This window comes from Elephas maximus, chromosome 3 (genome assembly GCF_024166365.1).
Source record: "Elephas maximus indicus isolate mEleMax1 chromosome 3, mEleMax1 primary haplotype, whole genome shotgun sequence".
Lineage (NCBI taxonomy): Eukaryota > Metazoa > Chordata > Mammalia > Proboscidea > Elephantidae > Elephas > Elephas maximus.
In genome coordinates, this window is record NC_064821.1 from 214,373,147 (window position 1) to 214,398,516 (window position 25,370).

The window sequence follows — 25,370 nt, forward strand, 5'->3', positions numbered from 1 at the left end:
ATTGAGTAACAGTCCAGGTCATGCAGTTGGTGGGCGGTAGAGACAGGCAGTCTGGCTCCAAGGGCTGGGCTCTGATCCACTGCATTTTGCTGCCTTGAAATTCTCCATTCTTTTCTCTCCTTCAGATTCCCTCATTCCCTGGTGAGTCATTCCTTCATCACCACCTCTTTCACCAGACTTTCTGTTTCTGTTATGTAACCCCTTTCTCTCAGCCCCAGATTCCTAAGTGTTTAAATGCTACCTCAAGCTCCTTAAATCACCTTTACCTGTAGGCTTCTTTTCCAGATTGTCCCATTTTATCCCATGTTTTATCTTTCCATGAGATGCCTGTGTACAAGCTGTAACAATCAGGACGGAATGAAGAACAACATCTACTAACACACAACCAGCGTCCGAGAGGGTAAATTAGAATTATGGTCTTCTGACCTGATACCAAATACCTGATACTTGGTTTTGCCATCTGAAAACCAATCTGAAAAGTCATAATAACAGCTACCATTTGTTGTATGCCAGGTATTGTTTCAAGCTCTTTACACACACGAACTCACTGAATCCTACGACAACCCCGTAAGGTAAATTCTGTTATTATTGTCCTATTTCACAGGTGAGAAAACAGAGGCACAGAGAGTCTAAGTAGTTTGCCTAATGGCTAGCCAGAGGTGGAACCAGGATGGATCTCAGGCAGTTTAACACCAAGGTCCAAGCCGTAAGCACTGCGTCACAGAGTCTCCATCCTACAGACTCCATGGGCAGAGAAATATAGCCCTTCCATTTTAAAATCATCTTTTTTTTTTCTGACATAAAGAGCAGAAATTTCTTTCCAATGATCTGTGCCTGTTTTATACATCTTTTCAAAACTCTTTCCAATAATGTCTCCCAAGTGCCAGGAAACCCTCAAGGGCTGCTTTCCCCTTAAAGGTTGCTGGAATAATAGCACTCGCTGAGATTTCAAAAGAACTGGAAAATTTACACTTAGAATATCATGATTAATACAAAGCATGTTTTCCAACTGTATACTCTCAAATTGTGGTGCAGATCTTAATCGAAGGAAACCTGATCCCTGGGGGTGTGGGGACTATTCCGACATTGCTCACCCTGGGGTGTCCAGGAGTGATTCACAATTACCCTGTTGCCAGACCATCCCCGTGGAAGTAGGCGACCCCTGCCCTCAGTGACTGCATTTCTGCATTCCAGCTTTGCTCCTGTGTTATCAACATTCTAACCTCCTGGGAGGGGCTGTGGTGAATTTCGGGAAGGTGGATAGGAAGCTGCTTTTTTAAACAGCCTGACACTGAGTGCAGGCAGTGAGGCCATAAGAAGCCTGGGTTGAGCAGAAGGCAGAAAGCGAGCAGAGTCCGCAGAGGAGATGGTAAGTTCATTCCTCTTTCATATGGGAAGTGGATGAGTTGGAGTGAGCTTGGGCCTGAATCAGGACGCTGAAGGTTAAAAAAGAGAGCAATAGCAAGAGCCATGGAGCTTTATGCTGAAGGGCCTTTTAGAGTGTACAAACAAGTACTTCAGCAGCTGCTGCCCCCTTTGACCCTCCCCTTAGCCTTGTGCAGTTGAGGTTGTTCCCATTTTACAGATGAAATGTGTGCCTCACAGTGTGCCTTGCAGAGCCTGCGTGGTTTACCCAAGGCTGGACACTGTCAGGATCTGGACTCCTGTCCTCTGGTAAATCTACAACCTCCTTCTCCAGGACTGCTCTCCTCTCTGGGTTGAATGCAAAGCTGAGCCAGTGCCCTGGGACAAGCCTGTGGTTGAAAGGTTCTTCAACCCCAGCCCTCCCGTTTCTTTCTCTGAGACCTAGGAGTCTGCTGGGACTGACCTGGAGTATATACATGGTTCCCACTTCTGTGATATGTCTCAATCCTGTTTGTGACTCAGTTCCCTCATCTATAAAATAGGTATAACAGTAGTGCTCTATTTCATAGTGTCATCGTAAAGAGTAAATAAGATTACGCTGGAAAGCATTTAGATATGAGCCTGACACATAGTAAGTGATGGATGAATGTTACCTATTATTGTTATGAGAAAGAAAATTTTGGGGGGTACAATGGGGCTGAGGATCCAGGGGAGACCCACGAAAGACTAGGCATTCTTGCACACAGTAATGATTTCCTAAATCAGACACACACGGTTAAGTCACTTTTTATTTTACCCCTGGTTTACTGGGAGAATCCCACACTGTTCCAGGGTCCAAAATCCTGCAGGCTCTGGCTAAGGAGGGGCCAGGCTGATCTCTGCCCTGGGCACCTGTCTATGAGATTCCAGAAGAAAGCAGCACTTACACCGATTCACCACACCTCTTCACTATCATACACTTTTCAAGTGCCCGAACTGAGGTGTCTGTGTTGGGGAAACGGGGATAAGAGGTTGGCGAAGAGAAGAGGAAGCACTTCAAGCTTGTCCTGAGTTTGAACCACAATGACATAAGAATGTGGACTAACTTTGTCTTATCTGCTGCTGTCTTACTTTTCCTGAATCGGACAACATACACGAATATGCAGTTATTTCTGTCTTCCTTATATCCTGTCTTTGGCACCCTCCTCTATTTCAGAGATATGTAAACATAGTGGATCACAGAGTCCTTTGAGATCCTGATAAAAGCTACAATTCCTCTTCCAAGACAAAAGTGCGAACACCTGCGTGAACCTCAGCCTTTCTCAACAATCGCAGGGTGTTCTGCGTGACTCCTGGGTTAAGAATCCACCCTGCAGCCCCCTATGCTTAATGCTCAGATGCTCCAAGGGGGAGGGGGCAGTAATAATAATAATAACTAATATAATAATAATAATGAATATTTATCGAGCCTTCACCACACGCCAGACACTGGGCCAAAGGCCTTAATTTTGTGACCTCATCAAATCCTCCAACAGTGAGGTAGGCACTCTACCATGAAGTGCAAGGACCCCAGCCCTGTGACGTTTTTCACAATCCAGAGACGAGGCTTCTTCCTTTGCCCCTGGGCACATTTGGCCCTTGGCATTCAGGAGTCTCAAAGTGTCTGTTCTGTTTCAGGTTCCGAAAGTGGCTCCAGTGAACCTGAAGGACCTCAGGAAACAAGGCTAAGGTTTAGCTGGCAAGTTGTTTTCAATCAGAAAGACCTCGGAAAGAGAGCTCTTGAGTGGAAGCTTAAATCATGCTGATGTTACTCAAAGTTTTTAGTGGGCTACAACCCACCAAGCTGTGGATTCTCTCCCATTATAGTTTTTCACCATCTTAGGTCTGTGACTTTTAACTCCTACTCTTCTTTCCATTACCAGTTTTCCAAAACGCGGCTAAGTGGTTCAGACTCTCTTGGGATGGCCACTGTTTCTTTTTTTTTTTTTTGGCCACTGGTTCTTAAAATGTGCAGCCTCAGAGTTGTGTAGGTGGAAGCTTAGTAACCAAATCCTCAAAAAAAAGGACTCAGAACAGAACAGGTGGAACTGAGAAAAGACTGTGGACCCAACACTAGAGAGTAGATAGACTGTAGTTTCCTAAATGGCATTTATTACATTGTCTTCTCAGTATCCAGCTCCTCTGATTGAAAAGCAGAACAGAAATTCTATAAAGTCACATAGCTAACCCTCGTATTAGGAGGGCTATAGCTTGGCTAGGGTCCAACAAGACATTTTTTATAGGCATACGACTTCATTTTTAATGCTTACATTTTGCCCTAAGTAACGATGGTCGGTAGTCTCAGTTGAATACGTGTCTATATTCTATGTCTTAATGTCCTGGGCTCCTTCCTGCCTTTATTTCTAACTTGCTATCAGGCAATCTCTTTTCTCACTGGGTTTCATTTTTCTACCTTTAAGCCAGACCTACTAATAGCTTGTCACACCATCACTCCTCTCCCCAGAATCTTAAGAGGAATAATCTTATATCAGTTATAATGCCTTGTAAAATCTGGGTTTTGTCACCAGCAAGTTGTGTAGTTTTGCCTCCTCAATGATTCTCATATCCACCTTCCCACTTTGCATTCCCATTGGCCCCAGTCCAAGCCAGGTCCCCTTTAACTCCCACTGGGTCTATTGCAGAGTCCCTCAGTGACACAAATGGCTAAGCATTCAATTACTAACCAAAAGGTGGGCAGTTTGAACCCACCCAGAGGCACCTTGGAAGAAAGACCTGGAGATATGCTTCCGAAAGGTCACAGCCTTGAAAACCCTATGTAGTGCAGTTCTACTCCGCAACACATGGAGTTGCCAGTCAGAATCAACTCAACTGCAATTAGTTTGGTTTGATTTTGGGAGTACTGAAACCCTGGTGGAGTAGTGGTTAAGTGCTACAGCTGCTAACCAAAGGGTCAGCAGTTCAAATCCACCAGGCACTCCTTGGAAACTCTATGGGGCAGTTCTACTCTGTCCTATAGGGTCGCTATGAGTCGGAATCGACTCAACGACACTGGGTTTTGGTTTGGCAGTAGCATCTGTTCCTGTTACAGTCAGCACTCTAAAATGGGTCCCTTCTGATGACTGGCATTTCTGAACAGGAGCTGGTGCCAACCTACATTTTTGGTGAATTTTTAGGATCTCCCAATTTTCAACATTAATTAGACCACATCACTATCCCTCCTAAAACCCTCCCCTGGCTTCTCATTGCACTTAGAAAAAATCTCACCCCCTTGTTCTGGCTTTACAAAGCCTGGAGTGATCTGTCTTCTGCTTTCCTCCCCAGCTTCATCTCTTCACTTCTTCCTATTGCTCATTCTATTCTAGCCACACTGATGGCTTCATGTTCTCTGAATACACCACACCTTGCTTCCACTTCAAAGCCTTTGCATTCGCTTTTCCTTCTGTTTTTGATTGTTCTACCTCCTGCTACTCATCTGGCTGGCTTCTTCTGGCTATTCAGCTCTCAGCTTCAACATCACCTCCTCAGAGACGTCTGCCCTGACCTCCCTGTCGAACAAAACCACCCTGTCCGTCACTATCACATAGCCCAAAAAACCCCAAACCAAATGGATTGAAGGTGAGGGCAGGAGATGAGCCTAAATGAATAGGAAGAGGCCATGTCTTAAAGGGTGTTGGCGTGTATTGTCTTAAAGGGTTTGTACTTATCACTCAGAGTGTAGGACCAGTTAAAGGATTTTAAGTAGTGAAGCACTATGCTTACATTTTTGCATTAGGAGTGTCAGTCTGGCTGCATTATAAATATTGGGTTGGAGATTGGTGATTCTAGGGGAAAAAAGGACCAATTAGAAGACAATTGACATAGTCCAGGAAAAAAGTGATGGTATCTGAACTTGTGTTGTGGCAGTGAAATAGAAATTTGGAGAATGGCAAGGTACCTTGTTAGAAAGTAAAGTCAGTAGGATTCGTTGTGAGGGGTTAGTGCAAGAGAGGGATCCTAGCTCTTTTCTCTCTGGTTCCGCTTGATGGCAGATCTCAGGGTCTCTGTGGGTGGGTAGGCAAGGGGGCTCCGGTCAGTTCTACTGTCTGTTAATAGGAACATGGTGTTTTTGTTAGTAGCTGTTGAGATGGCTCCAACTCATGACAACCTTATATATAATAGAATAAAATGTTGCCTCGCCCTATGCCATCCTCGTGATTGCTGGTATGCTTGAGTCCATTGTTGAGGCCACTATGCATTTTGAGTGCCTTTGACCTGGGGGCTCATCTTCCAGCACTGTATCAGACAATCTTCTGATGTGATCCACAGGGTTTTCATTGTCTAATTTTTGGAAGTAAATCACCAAGCCTTCCTTCCTGGTCTATCTTAGTCTGGAAGTTCCACTGAAACCCGTCGACTATAGGTGACCCTGCTGGTATTTGAAATAGCTTCCAGCATCATAGCAACATGCAAGCCACCATAGTAAGACAAGCTGACAGACAGGTGGTGGAATGGGACCATACATCCCTCATACCAGCTCCTTTTGGTGCTAGAGCCTTTCAAAGAGTCACCCAGTCCAGAGGGTTTGATTGAAATTTGCCTGCCTTCCTCCCTATATCTAAGAGCTGCTGCTGTTTGATGTCCCTCAAAGTATGGAAACAGTTCTTCGTTCCCCTACTTCCTGCATGGAGTTAAGAGAGTGAGTTCTGCTTATTTGTTCTCTCACATGGAATGTATAAGACAGTGGGCCATCATGACCCCTGTTTCACTCACACAGAATGAGACAAAGCACCAATAATATATTTTTGTGCAGCCTTTTTATGTTTCTCTACCTAGTTATGATATATATTTTTACTTAGATATAATCACTGTTGTAACCATAATACACTTAGTTGTAATTATCACATATCTTTCGAACATTTTTCTGTTCAGTGCATTTCTACCTTGCTTTTTGATGCTCCCTGCCATCACTTATTCATTCATTCATTCATGCCTATTTATTAAGCATTCGGTCTGTAGGGCTGGGGATTCAGACCCAAGTGAGTTACCGTCCTTGCCCTGGAGAAGTCTCTGCTAGCAGCTCCCTCCAGCTATATGCTCTTATGTTCGCTTTGCAGTTGGATTGTGGGGCTCATGTTCAGGAGGGAAGTCAGGGATGGAGATGCTGATTGGGGGCCACTGGCAAACAGATAACCAAAAGAAGCCCTGGAAAAGCAGCAAAGTGAGAAGAGGCAGCCCCTAGGGTAGATCTGAGGTAGACTCAGAGGGAGACTCTCAGAAAACTACCTGAAAAGTCAGCGAAGGATCAAGAGAAGAGCCAAGGGAAGCATTTTAGCCAAAAGGAAGTTGTAAACAGTATTTATTGCTTCAGGAAGGTCAAGGAAGAGAGAGTGGAAGGTCATCACTGGGTTTGGTAATTAAGATATTAGTAGTAAATCTAGCAAGAGCAGTTTAGTAAGATGGAGGGGCAATGGGCTGGGCAGTAGGTGGGAAGTGAAGACAGCCTAGCTGTAGAGTTTGGCAGAAGGACAAGGGGTCACAGGAAAGACATTATTCGATTCTGCCTCTCTAAAAGTGCAAAGGTCTAGTCTACAATGTAGACAGGGATCAAGATCTCCTTTCCATGGCATCGTTCTCGCCAACCTTGTAAGCTACCTGGAATGCTAGCAGCCATGAGACTCCTGCTAGCATCTGATACCTCTTCCTGCAAACATGAGGTTGAGGGTCCATGCTCCTCTTTTCACCCCACAATCATTTTCATTTCTTTGGAAAAGTTAACAAGAACCACAGTTGGAAACAGCCTAAATGAAGGTTTACACAGTCACCGGATGTTATCCTAATGACCTCATCTCAGACTCCTTTCCAGTGACTTCCAAAGAACATTGAAGTAGAGATTAGCAGAGCATGTGGCCACTTCTTCTAGAAAGGCATTTCCTCTTATTTCAGAGTCTGAGCTGCTTAGTAACACAAGGACAGAGACCCAGCACCCTGGACTCAGCACCATCCAAAATACTGTGCTGCAGAACAGAAGCAGAGGTGCGAAGGTCTGGGCACCCCAGAAACATTTCAGGGGACAATTATTACTCATTGGAAGATTTAAAGCCCCACTCAGTCCCCATACCCACAAACAACACCCTTGTCGGCTGCCAATGATTCCAAGTGCTACCTTAACATTAACACAGAGATTTGAACTTGGGGTTCATTAACATGGACAGACTTAGTGGGTCCATGAGCCTTCTGAAATTGTCTTTAAAATTACAAACGTGCATTTTTTGAAGAATCCTGACCATGGCTTTTATCAGGCTTCCAAAGGAGTTCATGAGCTCTAGGAAAGAAAGATTCACTGTCTTAACCCTATATTCGTTCAAGTGAGCAGCCTTGGGCATGTGGCCCTAATACCTCACAGCATGTTTTCTCCTTTTCAAAATGGGTGACTAAGAGCTTGACATAACTAATGCCATAATGATACTCTAAGTAACCTGTAAGTTTTTTTTTTTAACTGTACCAGCTGCACTGGTCTCTTTTCAAAGGGATGCGTGGCCTTCTCGGTTCTTGCAGCCTTGGTCTCCCTCCTCTTCTTTGTTCTCTTGGGAGATGGCCTTCAGCCTGTAAGATAGCAGCTGGGAAGGCTGCCTGGCGCTTTTGGTCTGCAACTTTCTTTCTTGCTCTTTATCTCGGTCAGAGTAAACTTGGGAGGTCAGTTCCACTAGCAGAGAGATTTTTGTATAAGTTTTTTACCTGTTACAAACATACAGATTAGAGTCCAGATGTCCAGCATGCATATCTTTAGTTTAATAAAGAGTTTCTTATAATCGTTTTGTGATGTATACTCCTCTGACCATCTGTGGGCTATGTGCTTGAAGACACTATGTAATACTGGCGGAAATGATACATAAACTCTGGTGTAGAAATTGCTTTTTGGAACTCCATAAAGACAGCCTGCATTGCTGTTGGACTTTCTGTTGGTGTCATCTCCTAATAAACTTTCTCTCTCTTTCTGATTTGGCGAATGCTCCAGGGCACGAACCATAACCGGGCAACAGGCAAATCATTTAAATTCATTGAGTCCTAGTGATGGGGAACAGAATCAAATGGCCCCATCTTAATTGTTCATGGTTTAAAAGACTTGCTGCAGAAAGCCTGAGAAATGCCAAATTGGTTTGTCAGTAATCTTTATTGTCTCTTAAAACCAACTGCTGTCCAGTTGACTCCGACTAGGAGTAGAACCGTGCTCCACAGGGTTTTCAATGGCTGATTTTTCAGAATTACCACACCTTTCTTCCAAGGTGCCTCTAAAAAAAAAAAAACAAAAAACTTGCTGCCCTCACCCTATAGGACCGAGTAGAACTGCCCCATAGGGTTTCCAAGGAACAGCTGTTGCATTCCAACTGCCAACCTTTTGGTTAGCAGCCTTGGCTCTTAACCACTACGCCACCAGGGTTTCCAAGGTGCCTCTGGGTGGACTCAAACCTTCAGACTTTCTCCAGACTTTCGGTTAATAGTCAGGCATGTTAACTGTTTGCAACCCCCAGGGACTCCTTATGGCTCTTACAGATCAGAATCCATCAGGCCTGCTTGGAAACTCTACGGGGCAGCTTTGTTGTCCTTTGGATCAATATGAGTCGGAACTGACTGCACGACAACGGGGTTTGTTTGTTTGTTTTGGTCTCTCTTTCTTTCTATCTCTCTCTGTTTTGTTTGGTGTGGTATAGAATTTGCTGAATAAATTTTTTTTAAAGCTAAGTCTTATTTAAAATTTTAAACAAACAAGTTAAGCTGCTCCAGTTAAGGACAGTGGGTGGTGCACGGTGGTAGGATCAGAAGCCCCTCCCATTCGCCCTCCCCACAAGCTACCCTGAGCTGGCCCCAGAGGTCTGACAGAAACCCTAGAAGTACTCTGTACGGGGAGAAAACCACTTCCGAAGGGCACAGGAAGCATGCCACCAGATTAAACAATGCTGCGCTCCTCCTCCAATCCGTCTGAGAAACCCAGCATGGTTTCCGAGGCAAACACTGGGCTCCTCCTCCATGGGGTCTACGGGATTTTCCTCTTCAGCAGTAATATTTTTACTCCTTTACTCCCCCCCCCCACCCCCGTTTTCTTTCTGGGGAACTCTGTAAGCTCTCATACCTTTTAAAGTGGAGAGCCAACATTTTTCGTCATAAATTTTAAAAGCATTCAAGATGGGGCTTCCCGCGTATTGTAAATAATTTGCATTTTGAGTTGTTGAAATCAGTTTTAGTACACAACTAAACAAAATAGCATAAACATAATACAGATTTTAATAAGTTACTTAAGCTTTTATATTTAAAATTCTCTTGAAGATGCACCAGTAAATGAGAAGAGGAGCTTTTCTTCCATTCGCTGGTGTATTAATGGATGAATGCTATTTACTGATAAAATCACACAGGTTTGGCATCAGTTCTATTCCTATATTTCACTTTTAAGTCTTTAAGCCTTGGGAAATTTGGTTCACATAAATAAGTAAATGGGAATGAAAGTTTTATTACAGCAATGTCGCTCAATTATTCGAACCCCTTCCAAGGTACATGCCCCAAAATTACGTAGTGATTTATCACCAAAATTTAGCAGTAGTTTAACAGCTGAAAACTTAATTGGGTCCTCCCTCAATTTTAATGAAAGGCGAGACATGGAAACCACTGAACTTGAAAAGGGCCTTGTCCCACTATCATTTGGAGCGTTCAGGTTCTCAACACATGCATTGATATTTTGAATTGTCTCTATCTGGCACACCAACATACAATTATGTACACGGAGGGGCAAGGCATGTGCGTGATTCCTTTTGTAAAGTGGCAGACACATGTGTTCCTAGGCAGATTGGCTTTAGGAAAGAATACATATGGAAGTTGAAAATCCAAGTATAGATTGACTTAAAACTCATCTTGCTTATGTAGCCTTGGGAAGCCATGCATGTCATGGGCTGCAGGCTTCCGCTATAGCACTGGCATGGTGCTTTATGGGTACTGAATGGAAACGTGGCAGTAAAAACAGCTGGTGATGCAATACAGTCTGGAGAGAACTCAATGGCCTGAGGTGCCCATGAAGGGATTATTACCATACTTACTGTATAAATAAACAGTTCTGTAAATCATAAGATCATGGTGCTCATTTGTCTGACAATAGGTCCTCCAGAGGCCTGCTGACTACTCTCCCAGCTTTTAAGAACAGAAAATATGCTGACTTATCAATGCCAATATTCCGAAACTCCTGGACAGAAATGTGCCAGGCTTCTAATACAAAGATAGCCTCAAAAATCTGTGAGGTTTGCACGGCTTTCAGTTGTGTCCTCTACACTGTCTGGTCAGGTTGTAGTCAGTGGTGCATGAGCACACACACACACACACACGCATGCACACACCACCCCGTACACCCCATGCCCTACCTCTGCATTATCTTATCACTGGAGCGGGGCCCGCAGCAATTGAGAATTTCCATAGAGAAGAGGTTCTACCACCCACCTGTCAGTTTGTCGTACTGTGGTGGCTTGCATATTGCTCTAATGCTGGAAGCTATGCCATTGGTGTTTCAAATACCAGCAGGATCACCCACAGTGGACAGCTTTCAGCAGAGCTTCTAGACTAAGACAGAGTAGGAAGAAAAGCCTGGTGATCTTCTTCTAAAAATTAGCCAATAAAAACCCTATGGACCACAACAGGAGATTGTCTGATACAGTGCTGAAAGATGAGCCCCTGGGCTGAAAGGCACTCAAAGTTTCTAGTGGCCACAACAATGGTCTTGAGCATATCAGCGGTGGGGAAGATGGCAAAGGACCAGGCAAAGTTTCATTCTGTTGTTCATGAGGTCGCCAGGTATCAAACCGATCTGACAGCAGCTGTCAACAGCAATAACAACGTAATGGTTGTTAACAAGAACGTTTTTGGCCACGTTGGTTGCGCACAGATACTAAAAGCAAGTTTTCTGTTCTCGTTTCAGGCCAGCTGCCTAAAGGCCACCTGGAATTGGAGATTTCAGAGAGCGGGCTTCCGAGCTGCTCACCTCCTTTGCTTCAGTGCTCTGATCTGTGGTAAACTTCAGGTTAAGCCTTCACCTAGCCCTGAGGGATTAGGGTAGAGCCCAGAGCAAGCAAAAGAAGTTAAGGACAGCAAGCTGTTCAGGCCGGAGAAGAGCCAGTATTTATACAAGAACAGTGTGCCCAGCACCACCATGTTCATGGAAGAGGCTTCAGAATATAAACTAATATATTCAGGACCTATTTATCCATCAGGCATAGTAGGCACAGGCCCACAACAGTTTTAAACCCGTTGCCGTCGAGTTGATTCCGACTCATAGCCACCCTATAGGACAGAGTAGAACTGCTCCATAGAGTTTCCAAGGAGAGCCTGGTGGAGTTGAACTGCCAACCTTTGGTTAGTAGACATAGCACTTAACCATTGCACCACCAGGGTTTCCACAACAGTTTTAGGGACCCACAAAAAAAGTGCTTAATGCTCACCAAAGTCATAATGTGGCCCTGGACATACCGGGATTTGTGGCATAAAGTCTTAAGGCAAACAATGTTGCAGAGGTGCTGGTGAGGAGGAGCAACCATGGCCGACACTCCTCGTGTCCGCAGAGGAGCGGGCTGAATAAATACAAGGCTTTATAAACAGGAAAAGAGCCATTTCCAGGCCTGACTCCTTGCATTGTACACCTCTGTCCAAAGGAACTGGGCTCCTTGCCGCTGTGAGCCCCAACTGGCTGTAATAACAAGCCTTTGCATCCAAGTGCTCTTTAGGCTTTGGAAGGGCACATTCTTCATTTGTTTGATATCACAAACGTGTAAAGAAGAGCTATTTTGAGCCTTGTTTTAACCAGTGAGTAAGCAGACATGAAGGGGCCCTGGTGATACAGTGGTTAAAGTGCTCAGCTGCGAACCGAATAGGCGGTTCAAACTCACCAGTTGCTCCACAGGAGAAAGACGTGGCAGCCTGCTTCCGTAAAGATTACAGCCTTGAAAACCCCATGGGGCAATTCTACTGTAGGGTCTCTGTAAGTCAGAATCGACTCAATGGCAGTGGGTTTGGTTTTAGTTAAGCAGACATGGAGGAAGTAATTTATCAAAGAGAAACAGCCCGGAGGAGAGGAAGGAATGTCAGATTGCAAATGAGGGTACTTCTTTCTAGCCCTGGCTTTTCCACAAACTAGCTGTGTTTTACCCCTTCAGCAAACGTTTGCTGAATACCTATTGCTAAGCTCCAAGCTCTCTGCTGAGCCCGCCTTCAGCCGTTGTGGATGATGTGGCATAAACAGACATTGCACACAAGGCCACGATGGCCCTGGAGGCAGGTACACACGCAGTAGGAACCTGGGAGACGAAACCCCACGACAGCCTGGGGAATCATGGAGACTAGGAGGGAAAGTTCACTAGGCACACAGTGGGGAGGGCAGCCAGGATGGCAGGCACAGCATGTGCACAGGCTTGGAAGTGGGAGCCCTGCTTTGCTAAGAAACCAGGTGCAGCAGACGGTGAGGCTGGGCCAGGAGGCAGGGTCCAGGTCATAAAGCATCTTATATTCCATGTTAAAGGTAGAGCCTGTACATACGAGGCAACCATCAAGACATTCGATGTCCCATTTAACTGGAGTTTGGGCAAATCACTTAGCATGTCTCCTTTGAGTTAGGAGTCCCTGGGTGCTGCAAATGGTAAAGTACTTGGCTGCTAGCTGAAAGGTTGGTGGTTTGAATCCACCCAGAAGGGCCTCAGAAGAAAGGACTAGCGATCTACTTCCAAAGAGCACAGTTCTACTCTGTGCAGCTCTACTCTGACATGCACGGGGCGGCTCTACTCTGACATGCCTGAGGCAGCTCTACTCTGACACGCCTGAGGCGGCTCTACTCTGACACGCGTGGGGTGGCTCTACTCTGACACGCCCGGGGCGGCTCTACTCTGACACGCCCGGGGCGGCTCTACTCTGACACCCGTGGGGCGGCTACTCTGACACGCCGGGGGCGGCTCTACTCTGACATGCATGGGTTTGCCATAAGTTGGAATTAACTCAGCTGCAGTTGGTTGGTTTTGGTTTCGTTGAATTAGAGTCAACTCGACAACTGGTTTGGTTTGGTTTTGAGCATTTATAAAAAAGGAGGGGATTAGCTTAGATGACCTCTGAGTTTCCTTCCAACTCTGGTAACATATGATTCCAAATTTGTAATACCAACCATCCTGAGAAGAGGATCTTTTCTATTCTGACTTCATGTACCCCTGAGTGATATATAGGAATCCACTCTTTTCCTTCATGAAGCAGTCATGTTTCGAGTACTTGTCTTCTGGCCAGAAACTCATCTGGCTACCCAGAAGTGTCCTTGCGGTCACAGCACCGCCCCCCCCGCCCCCAGTCAGAGATGCTAACGTGGCTCCCACTCTCCCTTGCTCCAGAACTGATGGACCAGAGAGAAGTGGCAGCGTGGACGTATAATCACAGCATAAAAGCGTACACATGGAATCATTCCCGGGCCTTCTGCCAGAAGTTCTACACAGATTTAGTGGCCATCCAGAATAAGAATGAAATCGCTTACCTCAATAATGTCATACCCCACTACAAGTCTTACTACTGGATTGGTATCCGAAAGATCAATAATGTTTGGACTTGGGTGGGAACCAACAAGACTCTCACTAAGGATGCCGAGAACTGGGATAACAATGAGCCCAACAACAAGCAGAATAACCAGGACTGTGTGGAAATCTACATCAAGAGCTCGTCAGCCCCTGGCAAGTGGAACGATGAGCCCTGCGGGAGGAGAAAGCGGGCACTGTGCTACACCGGTAAGGTCTTCTCCTGAAAACCAATTACTATGGAGTCAACTCCGACTCACGGTGACCTCCCGTGTGTCTCAGTAGTACTTTGTGCTCCACAGGGCTTTCAATAGCTAATTTTCAGATGTAGATCACTAGGCCTTTTGCCTGAGGCACCTCTGGGTGGACTCAAACCTCCAACCTTTCAGTTAGCAGCTGAGCCATTAACCATTTGCGTCACCCAGGGACTCCAAGGTCTTCTCTACTCTTCTGAATTTTTTTTTTGTTTTTTTTTTTAATGGCTTCACTAGTTGGTTAAATGAGTCAATTAAATGGAGCCACAAGTCAGGGAGATGAAAATGAGGGTTAAACTGTTCCCCACTGCTGCTGAGTCAATTCCAACTCACAGCGACCCTAAATAAAAAGAGTAAAGCTGCCCCATTGGGTTTCCTAGGCTGTAATCTTTATGGAAGCAGACTGCCACATCTTCCTCCCGCAGAGCAGCTACTGGGTTTGAACTGCCAATGTTCTGGCTAGCAGCCAAGTGCTTTAACCACTGCACCACCAGGTAAACTGTTAGCCAGAACTTATTGAGCACCTTGAAGAATATCTGATCAGGAATAGAGAAAAGTGGCTTTCTGATACTAAGAGGAAATTTTAAACCATCCATCCCACCCTTTCTATTTTGTACCTGATGAAATGGAAGCTCAGGGAGTTTTTGTTTCTCAAGGTCCTAGAGCAGGACAGAAGCAAATTTAGGACTAGTAACTGGCCTCCTAAATTTTAAGTCCAGAGTCTTTCTCCACCACCGTGCCCTAGTATGGAAACCCTGGTGGTGTAATGGTCAAAAGCCACGTCTGCTAATCAAAAGGTCAGGAGTTCAAATCCACTAAGCATTTCTTGGAAACCCTATAGGACAGTTCTACTTTATCCTATAGGGTCGCTATGAGTCAGACTCGACTTGATGACAACGGGTTTATGCCCCACTATTGGAGCCCTGGTAGCGCAGTGGTTAAGAGCAAAAGGTCGGCTGTTAACCAAAAAGGTCTGCAGTTTGAATCCACCAGCCACCCCTTGGAAGCCCTATGGGGCAGTTCTACTCTGTCCTATCGGGTCACTCATGAGTTGGAATTGACTTGACAGCAACGGGCTTGGTTTTTGGTCTTATGACCTAGTATATTTTTTTTATATTATAAGAAAGGGTAGGGTCAAGAGCAGGGAGCAAGGAAATAGAATGGAAAAGATGCGGACCAAACCTCTGTCTTCCAGCTACTGCTGCTTCCTGTCTCTTCACTTAGAACCTTGCAAGGGTCTCACGCTGCCTCACCAAACTCACTGGCTCCTTCCCTGGAACATTCGCCCGGTAGACTCTTGCCTGGGTTATAAAATTATAGTATCTCAGAGTTGAGAGGAAACTTAGAGGTCATTAGTACAGCTTTCTATGTGACATACGGATTTCCTCTTGTAATTACCCCAAAGTGGACCCACATGTGACTAAGGCTTAGTGCAAAAGAAACAGACCATCAGAAAACAGTCTAGCATAGACCTTGCCCCTGGCTAGGACCTTATTCATAAAAACATCTTTCATAGTATCAATTCCAGTACTAATTCCCTTCTAAGAGCATATCCCCTCAAAGGGTCTCTTGCAGAAAAAAAACTTTAGACCTTCTCCATTCTGTCACCCAAGTGGCACAAATTCGGTGAAGGGGGTCTGGCAGGTCAAGCCGGGTCCATACCGTCTATGTCTGGCATGTTTATATCCCTGAAACATTCCTTGTAATATTACTGTCCTTTGCCATGAGTAAGTATTCAACATCTCGTTTGACTTCTATGCTCTTCCACCATATGGTAGTGGACATAGATGTGAACCAAAGTGTGGAAGGGTTTTTTGCCCTAAAATTGGGCTCAGAGAAGTAACTTGTCTAAGTTAACACAGCTAGAAGGGTTCAGATCATGTCTGTGTGACCTGTGTCTGGCTCGTAACGTCCATCGCAGGGGCTTCTGTAATAATCCATCTCTATGAATACTCTTGGTTAAAAAGTCAGAGCCTATCTGGGACCACACAGAAGAGTTTCTCTGTCTGCACATCTATGGGTGGCTCTGTTTGTCCCTCTGTGTCCACACAGAGTGACTCCCTCCTCAGGAATCAGGAAATGCAGCACAGAAATGGGAGCTGTGAAGTGCCCCATCATGCTCTTACGATGGCTTTCCCAGGGACAGGCTGGCTCTCCAAGGACGTTGTGGTTCTCCGTTGTTGGGCTAATTCAGGCCTACCCAAGCAGGTCTGAATCCGTGGCTTGAAACAACGTCTCTTACAAATGCCCATGATTCTGCCTCTTCCACATCCATTCAGCCTCCTGCCAAGACATGTCCTGCAGCAAGCAAGGAGAGTGCATGGAGACCATCGGGAACTACACCTGCTCCTGCTACCCTGGGTTCTACGGACCAGAATGTGAATATGGTAAGGGGCGGTCTTATGGATATTATTTTGGTCATGTGCTCATGATGATGCCAGGAAGTAGATGATGTAGAGACTGTCGGTGGGTGAAGGCCAGTCCCAGGCACCCTCAATAACCTGTCTGTATGCCCTACTCAGATGGTCCCTAGATATGCACTCTGGGTAAAACATTTCATCCTTGGAGACGAACATTTGCTCATAAAAATCTCAAAAGGGAAAAGGGAAACATAAAAGAAGCAAACCAAAGAGAACAGTTTTGGGCTAATTTTACATTTTTGAACTAAAGGCCAGTCAAAGAATGATTATTTCCCCAAATGCAGCCAATACAAAGGTCCACGTAAAGATGGGTGGATTGGGTTAGAGCCTAGGAAGATGGAGCTAAGGAGGTGGTACAGATAGAGTCAGCTTTCAGCAAATATGACCTTGTATTTAAGTCTAAAATGGGAAAAAAATCACCGTTTTATCCCCTGCAGTCACAGAGTGTGGAGAATTGGACCTACCTCAATACCTGCTGATGAACTGCAGCCACCCTCTGGGAAACTTCTCTTTCAACTCACAGTGCAGCTTCCACTGCCCCAAAGGGTCCACACTGACAGGACCCAGCAAGCTGGAATGTTTGGCTTCCGGAAACTGGACGAATGAACCCCCACGGTGTGTAGGTACGTAGTCCCTCTTCTTTCTATCCTCACCAACAGCCAGAATTTCAGGAAAAATAATTGAGTTTCCTCCATTAAAAAGGTGAGAAATGATGAGGGCGTACTTTAGGTGGGAAATTCTGCTTATCTCTGTTACCTGTGGATCAGAGCAATGCTAATGTGTTCTTTTATTATTGTGGCAAAAAATACAGATAACACAATATTTGCCAAGTCAGCACTTGTCACTTGTAAGGATTCAGGGAAACCAATGACATCAGTCACGTTGTACAGCCATCACCAATATTCTTTGCCGTATTTTCCATCCCCATCAACAGAACCTCAGTGCTAGCTAGAAAAAGATTTCCCTTGTTCCTCTTCCGTTTTGCCCCTGGTAACTATTATCAAACTCTGATATCTATACACTTGCCCATTTTAAGTGTTTCATGTTAGTGAAATCATACTATATTTGTCTTTTCGTGATTAACTTATTTCACTCAGAATAATGCTTTCAAGGCTCATCAAGAGTAACATGAATTTTTATTTTCGTGGTATTTTGTATCTGTAAACTGAGGTAATCAGCTTAATTCTTGCTTCTCAGGAAAAGCCATTAGAAAGGTAGCCTTTTTGCTTTGTTAGTTGCAAAAAGAGAAGTTAGGCACTAAGCATTCTTAATTTGATATTTTTACCTGCTTTTTAAAAAAGTAAGTGGAAAAGAAGGGTGTTTGGATCTTTTCACCCAGCTATTGAAAGTATTCTTTAGCCAGCCAAGTCCATCACCTGTCACTTAGGGAAAATCTAGTTGCTGCAGAATCCCGGGGCTTCAAGGTGCTGGCCGCAACCTGAGGTGTCATGGCATTGCTCTCTGGTTGTTTTCAGCCACCCAGTGCCCGCCCCTGGAGACGCCTGAACGAGGAAGCATGGCCTGCCATCCCTCTGCCAAAGGACTCCAGCACCAGTCCAGCTGTAGCTTCCGTTGTGAAGAAGGATTCACGTTAGTTGGGCCGGAGGAGGTGTGGTGTGTTGCCTCTGGAGTGTGGACAGCCCCAGCCCCAGTGTGTAAAGGTGAGTTCCAGAAAGTTGGGGAAGTATAATCTCCAGGTCCCCCAGTCCTTGCTGGGTGTACAGATGAACCGCTCAGCTTATGGAGAAGCTTGCCTGAATTACCAAAATTTGTCTCTCCTTGCACCTGCCACTCAGCTAGGTTGGGTACATCTAGGGTAGGAAATGAGTGTCGAGTTCCAGAAAAACAAGAGGCTGATTTTACTACATACAAAATGAAAAAGCCCTCCTTGCCCCAAAACTCACAGCCCACAAGCAGTTCGGAGCAACCTAATTCATAAGGACTTTACATAACCCATACCATGTAAAAGGGGAAAAAGGTGACATCTACGTCAGTGAGGAGACACTGGAAGACCTATGGGACCAGGAAGTCTGCGTATTTAAGAGATTTGGGCCACTTTGAGGATGGACTAGGGCTCCAAGTCTGAACCAATGTTATTAGCACCTTCAAGCTTCTCAGTGCCACCTTGATCTTCAGAGGTGGCACTACCCTTGTTCTCCAGCTATGGGCACAGTTCTTCTCCCTCCTCATACCTCTTTCTTTGTCCTTGGTTTTTCTCCCCAGCTGTGCAGTGTCAGTTCCTGGAACCCCCCAGCAAAGGAACCATTGACTGTGCTCATCCACTCGCTGCCTTTGCGTATGGCTCCAGCTGTAAATTTGAGTGCCGACCTGGCTATCGGTTGAGAGGCTCGGACACCCTCCGCTGCATTGGCCCTGGCCAGTGGACGGCACCCATGCCAGCCTGTGAGGGTAGGAATTCCCTTTAGCTGTCCCAGCCCACCTAGGAAGGAGACAGGGCATAGTGGAAAGATGAAGGGCTCTTGATGTCAGGGTGACATCCTCCAGGCTCTGGCACCAGAGAAAGATGTTCAACCTCCAGGAGCCGTGGTTTTCTACTCTGTGAAATGGAGCTAAGAATTGCAAGTGCTTTTTTGAGGATAAAGTATATAAAATGTGTGCAATTATATAGCATGTATGAAGTACCTAGCATAGAGCTGGCATCCAATAAACTTGATTTTATGCCTCTTTTTTTCCCTTCCTGCCCCACTGGCACATGAAAGCTATGGGACGATGACTTCCAAGAGGAAGTCAAAGCAGTGCTATTAGGGCAAAGCAAGATGCCCCATCCTGGCCTACAGAGGTAGCCATTGACAAAGGAGCAGAGGAACACTGCATTGAAAAACAGCCGATGATGCAACCCTAGGCAATTGCACAACGCCAGGGATCTGAATTCTGTGCAATTGTCTCACACTCTCAGCTTGTAAAACGGCAGGGCGGGGGGGGGGAGGATTAAGAAATTAAAAGTTAAATCAGTGAATTTCCAGGACATCCTGTCTGGCTCTGAGACTTTAGGGAAGTCACTTAAGGTCTCTGACCCTGACTTTTCTCATCTGTAAAGTAATAGAGAAGCACTAGAGAATCTTTGGCTTTAAAACGCCCTGTTTCTGTAAAAACCAGAGGTCAAACCTAGGGTGCACATGGGGGTGTAGAAGAAAGGGTGGTCTTTATACTGTGCAAAACCCCAGGAATAGCCTGGACGTGGAATGTTTCATTCAAGCAGGAGCCAGAGGAGACCAGCCCTAATGAGGACTGAGGTCATTGGGTTTAATTGTGCTCAGGAACTCACCATGCGCTGCACTCACTTGGCAATTGAAGTCTGATTAGGACGACATCCTGTGTTCCAGAGACAAGGCTCATCAGGGATCACTTATAGGGCTAGGTAATAGGGTGTCAACAATAAGCCACGTGGTCTCATAAGTCCAGCCTTTTCTAATATCTACTCTTACCAGATCAAATTCCACAAATAATGTCCATAAATATTTAATGAGCACTTTCTATGTTCCAAACTCTGTGTCATGCTCCTGGATACAGTTATGACCTGCCCCGGCCATCAGGGAGACTGTGGCCTACCGGGAAAGAATACAGGGCAAGAACAGGGGGCAGTGGGAACTCACGGGGGAGTTCCTGCCTGCCTCAGGGTGGGCAGGGCAAGCTGCCTAGAAAGTGACGCCTAGAGCAAGACCTGAAGCATGGTGTGGGAAGCTGCTCTGGGTCGAGTTTCTGAAACAAGGAGGATTTAGGGTTCTGAATATACCGACAATGTGGGTAGAAGACACGTGGCATCTCCCTGAGGGGTTCTTCTGAGGAAGCACTGGGCCCTTCCATGACCTGGTTCCAGACAGTCACTTTCCCATTTAGCCATTGCCTGTGACCCAATGGAGAGTCCTGTCCGTGGAACCACAGATTGTTCCCCGTCCACGCAAGAATTCCAGTACAACACCAGCTGCAGCTTCCGTTGTGCCGAGGGTTTCCTGCTGAGAGGGGCTGAGATGGCTTGGTGTTCCGACTTGGGCCAGTGGACAGTGCCAGCCCCAGTCTGTCAAGGCACAGTGACGTTGGGATACAGCTTCTGCCCTCACAGACCAGCAGAAGGCACCGACCTCTTCATTTAGCACTGTCGCTGATTTATCCCTCAGATGCTCCCTGAGGTGCTGGGGATGAAATAGCCAGCAAAGCCATTCTCAGGCCCAGCATGGTCTTTACAGCTTAGGCAAGGCGAGGGTGGCACTGACTGACATGTGTGAGACAGGCTGGCACGAAGGACATGGGGGCAAAGCATGGAGCGTGAAGAAGAGCACGGAGGGAGGAAGAGTAAAGCAAGAGGCAGAGTGCTGGCTGTCGCTGCCTGTCGACAGGCTGTCAGTCTCCCTGAGGCTCAGGGTCTTCTTCTGTAAAATGGGGGTACAATGACTTGCCTCGAGGGCAGTGGTGGTTGAGTGGAAGAACCTGCACTTTCCACATGGCGACGCCCACGGCCGCCACTCGTCCGCCGGTGGAGGCTTGTATGTCGCTGTGATTCTGAACAGGCTTTAGCGGGAGCTTCTAAACCAGGATGAACTAAGGAGAAAGGCCCGGTGAGCCACTTCTGAAATCCAGCCAAGGAAAACCCTAAGGGTCAGAACAGTCCAATCCCATTTTACATGGGTCTCCAAGGGTTGGGAGCCAACTTGACGGCAGCTAACAACAACAAAGGAGCCCTGGTGGCACAGTGGTTAAGCGCTCGGCTGCTAACCCAAAGGTCAGCTGTTCGAGCCCACCAGCTGCTCTGTGAGAGAAAGACGTAGCAGTCTGCGCCTATGAAGATTACAGCCTTAGAAACCCTACTCTGTCCTGTAGGGTTGCTCTGAGTTGAATCGACTCGGCCCAATGGGTTTTTATAACAACAATACCTACCTTACCTGTTTTCCTCACTAGTAGTTTTGAATTAATGTGTGTAAAAGCAACTTCAAAACTGCTGTGTGCTTTATAAATGTAGGTAAAAATATGACAATAATAAGATTATCTTATAAATCATATGTCCGCGTTTGTCTTTATAAAATGATCATCTTTCAGTATCCATATTTTCAATATTTTACTCTCACAGGGTAACTACGGCACTGGGAGGTCACTAGGAGTATTTGTTTACAGGGGTCCGTACACAGAAGCGATGTCTCACGATTACAATAGCGGCATTTCATGTTGCCATTTACTGGGACCCCAGGGTAACTTAGGTGACTTTGCTGTGTCTACATTTACTCTGACGTAAGCTTAAGGGAGGCACTGAAGTACTGGATGGCCATGTCTGTGATACTGAGACTTAGTGAGGGCAATGTAGAGCATTGCAAGCGTATCATCTGGGAGGCAGAGACACAAAGAGCCCTTTGATCGTCCACGTCATTCGCGTCTCCAGACAGAATCAGCCAGAACCATAGTTGAGTGCTCCCTTCAGCATCTGGAGATGTGGTCTCAATACCTCCCTTGATAGGCATTCCTACGGTTTTCCACTCTGACAGCCAAGCTCTGCATCCGATGCATAGTGTGAATGATATTCCTGCTGTGACTGTTACTACTACTATTAATAATAATAACGATAATAGCGTAACTTTCTCTTACAAATAATGTCTTGATAAAATCTTTGAACTGATTTTTGTGTGCATATGTACTTAGTAGCATAGATTCTGAGAAATAAGACTTGGGTTCAAAAGGATGATATTTTAAAAATGATTGCTACGTACTACCCAAATGTTCAATCATGACTCAGCATTTTCCTAATAAACTCTTTCTTATGCTTCTGTAATTAAAGGATACTTTGATCCTCCTCCAGGCTAAACAGTCCCAGTTTAAGAATCTCTGCTCTTGGCACCAGAAAAGATTAGGGGTCAAAATCAATGAGCACTTGTGTGTAACTGTTTTCCCATTCCTTTGCTTCCTCACCCCTTAGCTCTGCAGTGCCAAGATCTTCCAGCTCCTAAAAAGGCCCAGGTGAACTGCTCCCACCCTTTTGGTGCCTTCAGGTACCAGTCAGCCTGCAGCTTCACCTGTGAGGAAGGCTTGCTCCTGGTGGGTGCAAGCGTGCTACAATGCTTGGCTACTGGGAACTGGAGTGCTGTGCCTCCAGAATGCAAAGGTAAGGTTACCTTCTTTCCAGCATCTTCGAAATGACCTGGAGGCAGCATTTTAGATGTGGTAACTGTCCAGTGCTAACACCTTGAAAAGGTCTGGAAGATTAATAAAACTCTCACTTGTTCTTTCACCCTGTAACCCAGGGACCCCTAATGCAAATGCCTTTAGGGTCTAGGCAGATAGTACAAGTGTTAGGCTGTTTGGCAACAAACAATAGGGAGTGGCTAACTCCTTACCAGGGTCTTTGCCAGGACCTAAAGGCTCTTTTCATGAGCCAGGTAAACTGTTCATACTTGGCTAAAAGTAGTATCTGAAAAGAAAGCTAGAAAGAAAACAGTAGGTGCAGGATGGCTGTCCCAATGCTGACATGGTGCTTTATGCCTAGAAACCATGGAGTGTAATGGTGGAATGGGGGGCAGACCCTGGAGTGTAATGGTGGAATGGGGGGCAGACCCTGGAGTGTAATGGTGGAATGAGGGCAAGACCCCGGAATGTAATGGTGGAATTGGGGGCAGACCCCTGGAGTGCAATGGTGAAATGGGGGGCAGACCCTGGAGTGTAATGGTGGGATGGGGGGCAGACCCTGGATTGTAATGGTGGAATGGGGGGCAGACCCTGGAGTGTGATGGTGGAATGGGGAGCAGACCCCTAGAGTGTAATGGTGGGATGGGGGGCAGACCCCTGGAGTGTAATGGTGGAATGGAGGGCAGATCCCTGGAGTGCAATGGTGGGATAGGGGGACAGAACTTATAGGTACATTCTCCAAGATTTCTATAATATTGGAGAAATACACCTACTTAGGATAAAGTGAGAATGATGAAAAGCAGAAGACACTATTCCTTAAACTTGAGGTTACAGTATTCTCAGAAGGAAGAAACTTGGATTCAGTATGAACTTTCAGATTCAGGTTTATATATACACCGTATTTCATATCTAAAAGCCTGTGTATTCTGTCAATATTGGAACTCCCATCTGAAATTGAATTGCTTCTCGTCATCTGTATTTGGGTATTAAAGGACAGATATATGTTTTTTTTCCACACATCTTTTCCAATTCTTTAAGCATATTTATGGCAAATATTGCTTTTAAAAAGCAAGGTTTTTATTTACAAAGGCTACAGAAAAATAAGAAAATAGAGAAACAAAATGATATTCTTTTAAATACCTCCACCCTAAAACAGTTTCTGTTAACATTCTGCTGTGAATTCTTCCAAGTACTTCCCCTATCCACTTTTTGTCTATGCAATTAATATTTTTCTGAAGCATATACAATTTTAGTCAAAAGTTTAATATGTAAAATACTAGAATCTTCTGTATTGTCTGCCTTTGCCTATTCACTTTGTACAGACTCCCAACATCTAGAAAGCAAGCAGATACATGGTTTTATGAAGAGAAAACCATCTGCTATTCAGGTCACACACACACACCACTGCTAATCTGGGCCAACTGTGAATGAATCAATGGACAAATGAATGAGTGAATGAACGAATAAACAAACTTAGGAAAACTAGGTGTACTTCATTCCCAAGCACCAAAGAGTATGACAAGTCACAGGCTTTAAGTTGGGCGTAACCTCAGAACCTGGTGGCGCAGTGGTTAAGCGTTCGGCTGCTAACCAAAAGGTTGGCAGTTCGAGCCCTCCAGCTAGCTGCTCTGTGGGAGAAAGATGTAGCAGCCTGCCTCCGTAAAGATTACAGCCTTGAGACAGGTGGCACATCTACTCTGTCCTATAAGGACACTGTAAGTTGGAATGGACTCAACAGCAATGGATAGATGGGGGGCACCTTCAGATCGAGGGTCTGGAGAGGATGGGATGGGCTGTGACCTGGCCCCTCAGCTCTCATCCTGGCCATACCGAAGCCTGGATACGTCACAAAGTCCACGCAGCTTTGGGGAAGGACTTGGGGTCTTTGCTGTGAGTTATCATGGTGCTCAGAGCTCTTCCAGGCTGCCCTAGCTATGCAGGGCACAGATTACTGTTCATTGCCCCATACTGGCCTGCCTATGGGCGTTTCACAGCAGAGAAGTTGCCACTCACCACGGCTTCCTGTGACCCTCCAGTTCCCTTCTGCTTTTAGTTCTTTGTTTACTCTGACTGAACTTTCTCCTCAACCTCGCGTTGCTGGGTACCTATCAAGTGAAGCAGCCAGTGTGGGCTGGACAGGAAGGTACAATGAGGCTTGCAACCCACTAGCTGTTGTAATACTTCTGAGACTATGTTGGCAGACAATTTCCCTTTTTAATGCTCCCCACCTCCCAGCCACCCCCACTGTTAGAGAAAGAGCTGGAAATGGACTCAATGCCAGGCAGATTCTCACACACACCCCTTCCCCCCAGTTTGCCCTTAAAGCTTACAGGCTTCTTGAGTTGTCTTCTCTCCCCACTCCCCGACCCACCCCTCATACACACTGAATACAGAAAGACATTTCAGTAACAACTAGGTCTTTGGAAAATTGATTGATTTGCCGGGAGTGTTACTGGAGAGGAAAAGGAATGAAGAGAAAAACATAGAAAATGCTCTCAAGACTGAAGACCGCCAACTGTTGCTTGTCTAAAGCCATATGCTGCTCATCCAGGTCAAACAGGGAAGAAGTAACACCCGAACCATGTGTTTGCTTAGTCTTCACTTTTTAATGCCATCAGATTTAATCCAGGATTTATTGTCTTATTAATTTGCAAAAGGACATCTTGATAGCTATT

The 25,370-nt window shown here is 45.7% G+C and overlaps 1 protein-coding gene across 6 annotated transcripts in view; it reads left to right on the plus strand.

The window, feature by feature from the left end:
• The first annotated feature begins 1,116 nt into the window (after positions 1–1,116).
• SELP (selectin P) overlaps positions 1,117–25,370 on the plus strand; it is a 41,088-nt gene continuing 16,834 nt past the window's right edge. For 3 of the 6 annotated variants that reach the window (XM_049881272.1, XM_049881273.1, XM_049881276.1), the window contains exons 1-8: positions 1,117–1,369; positions 11,276–11,366; positions 13,719–14,105; positions 16,429–16,536; positions 17,007–17,192; positions 18,045–18,230; positions 18,793–18,978; positions 22,490–22,675. In XM_049881272.1, the coding sequence (XP_049737229.1) occupies positions 1,367–1,369; positions 11,276–11,366; positions 13,719–14,105; positions 16,429–16,536; positions 17,007–17,192; positions 18,045–18,230; positions 18,793–18,978; positions 22,490–22,675 (1,333 nt within the window). In that variant the 5' untranslated portion in view covers positions 1,117–1,366. Of the gene's footprint in view, positions 1,370–11,275; positions 11,367–12,583; positions 12,629–13,718; positions 14,106–16,428; positions 16,537–17,006; positions 17,193–18,044; positions 18,231–18,792; positions 18,979–20,427; positions 20,614–22,489; positions 22,676–25,370 lie in introns of those variants that run through there. The other 3 variants (XM_049881277.1, XM_049881275.1, XM_049881274.1) reach the window with 3 other exon arrangements.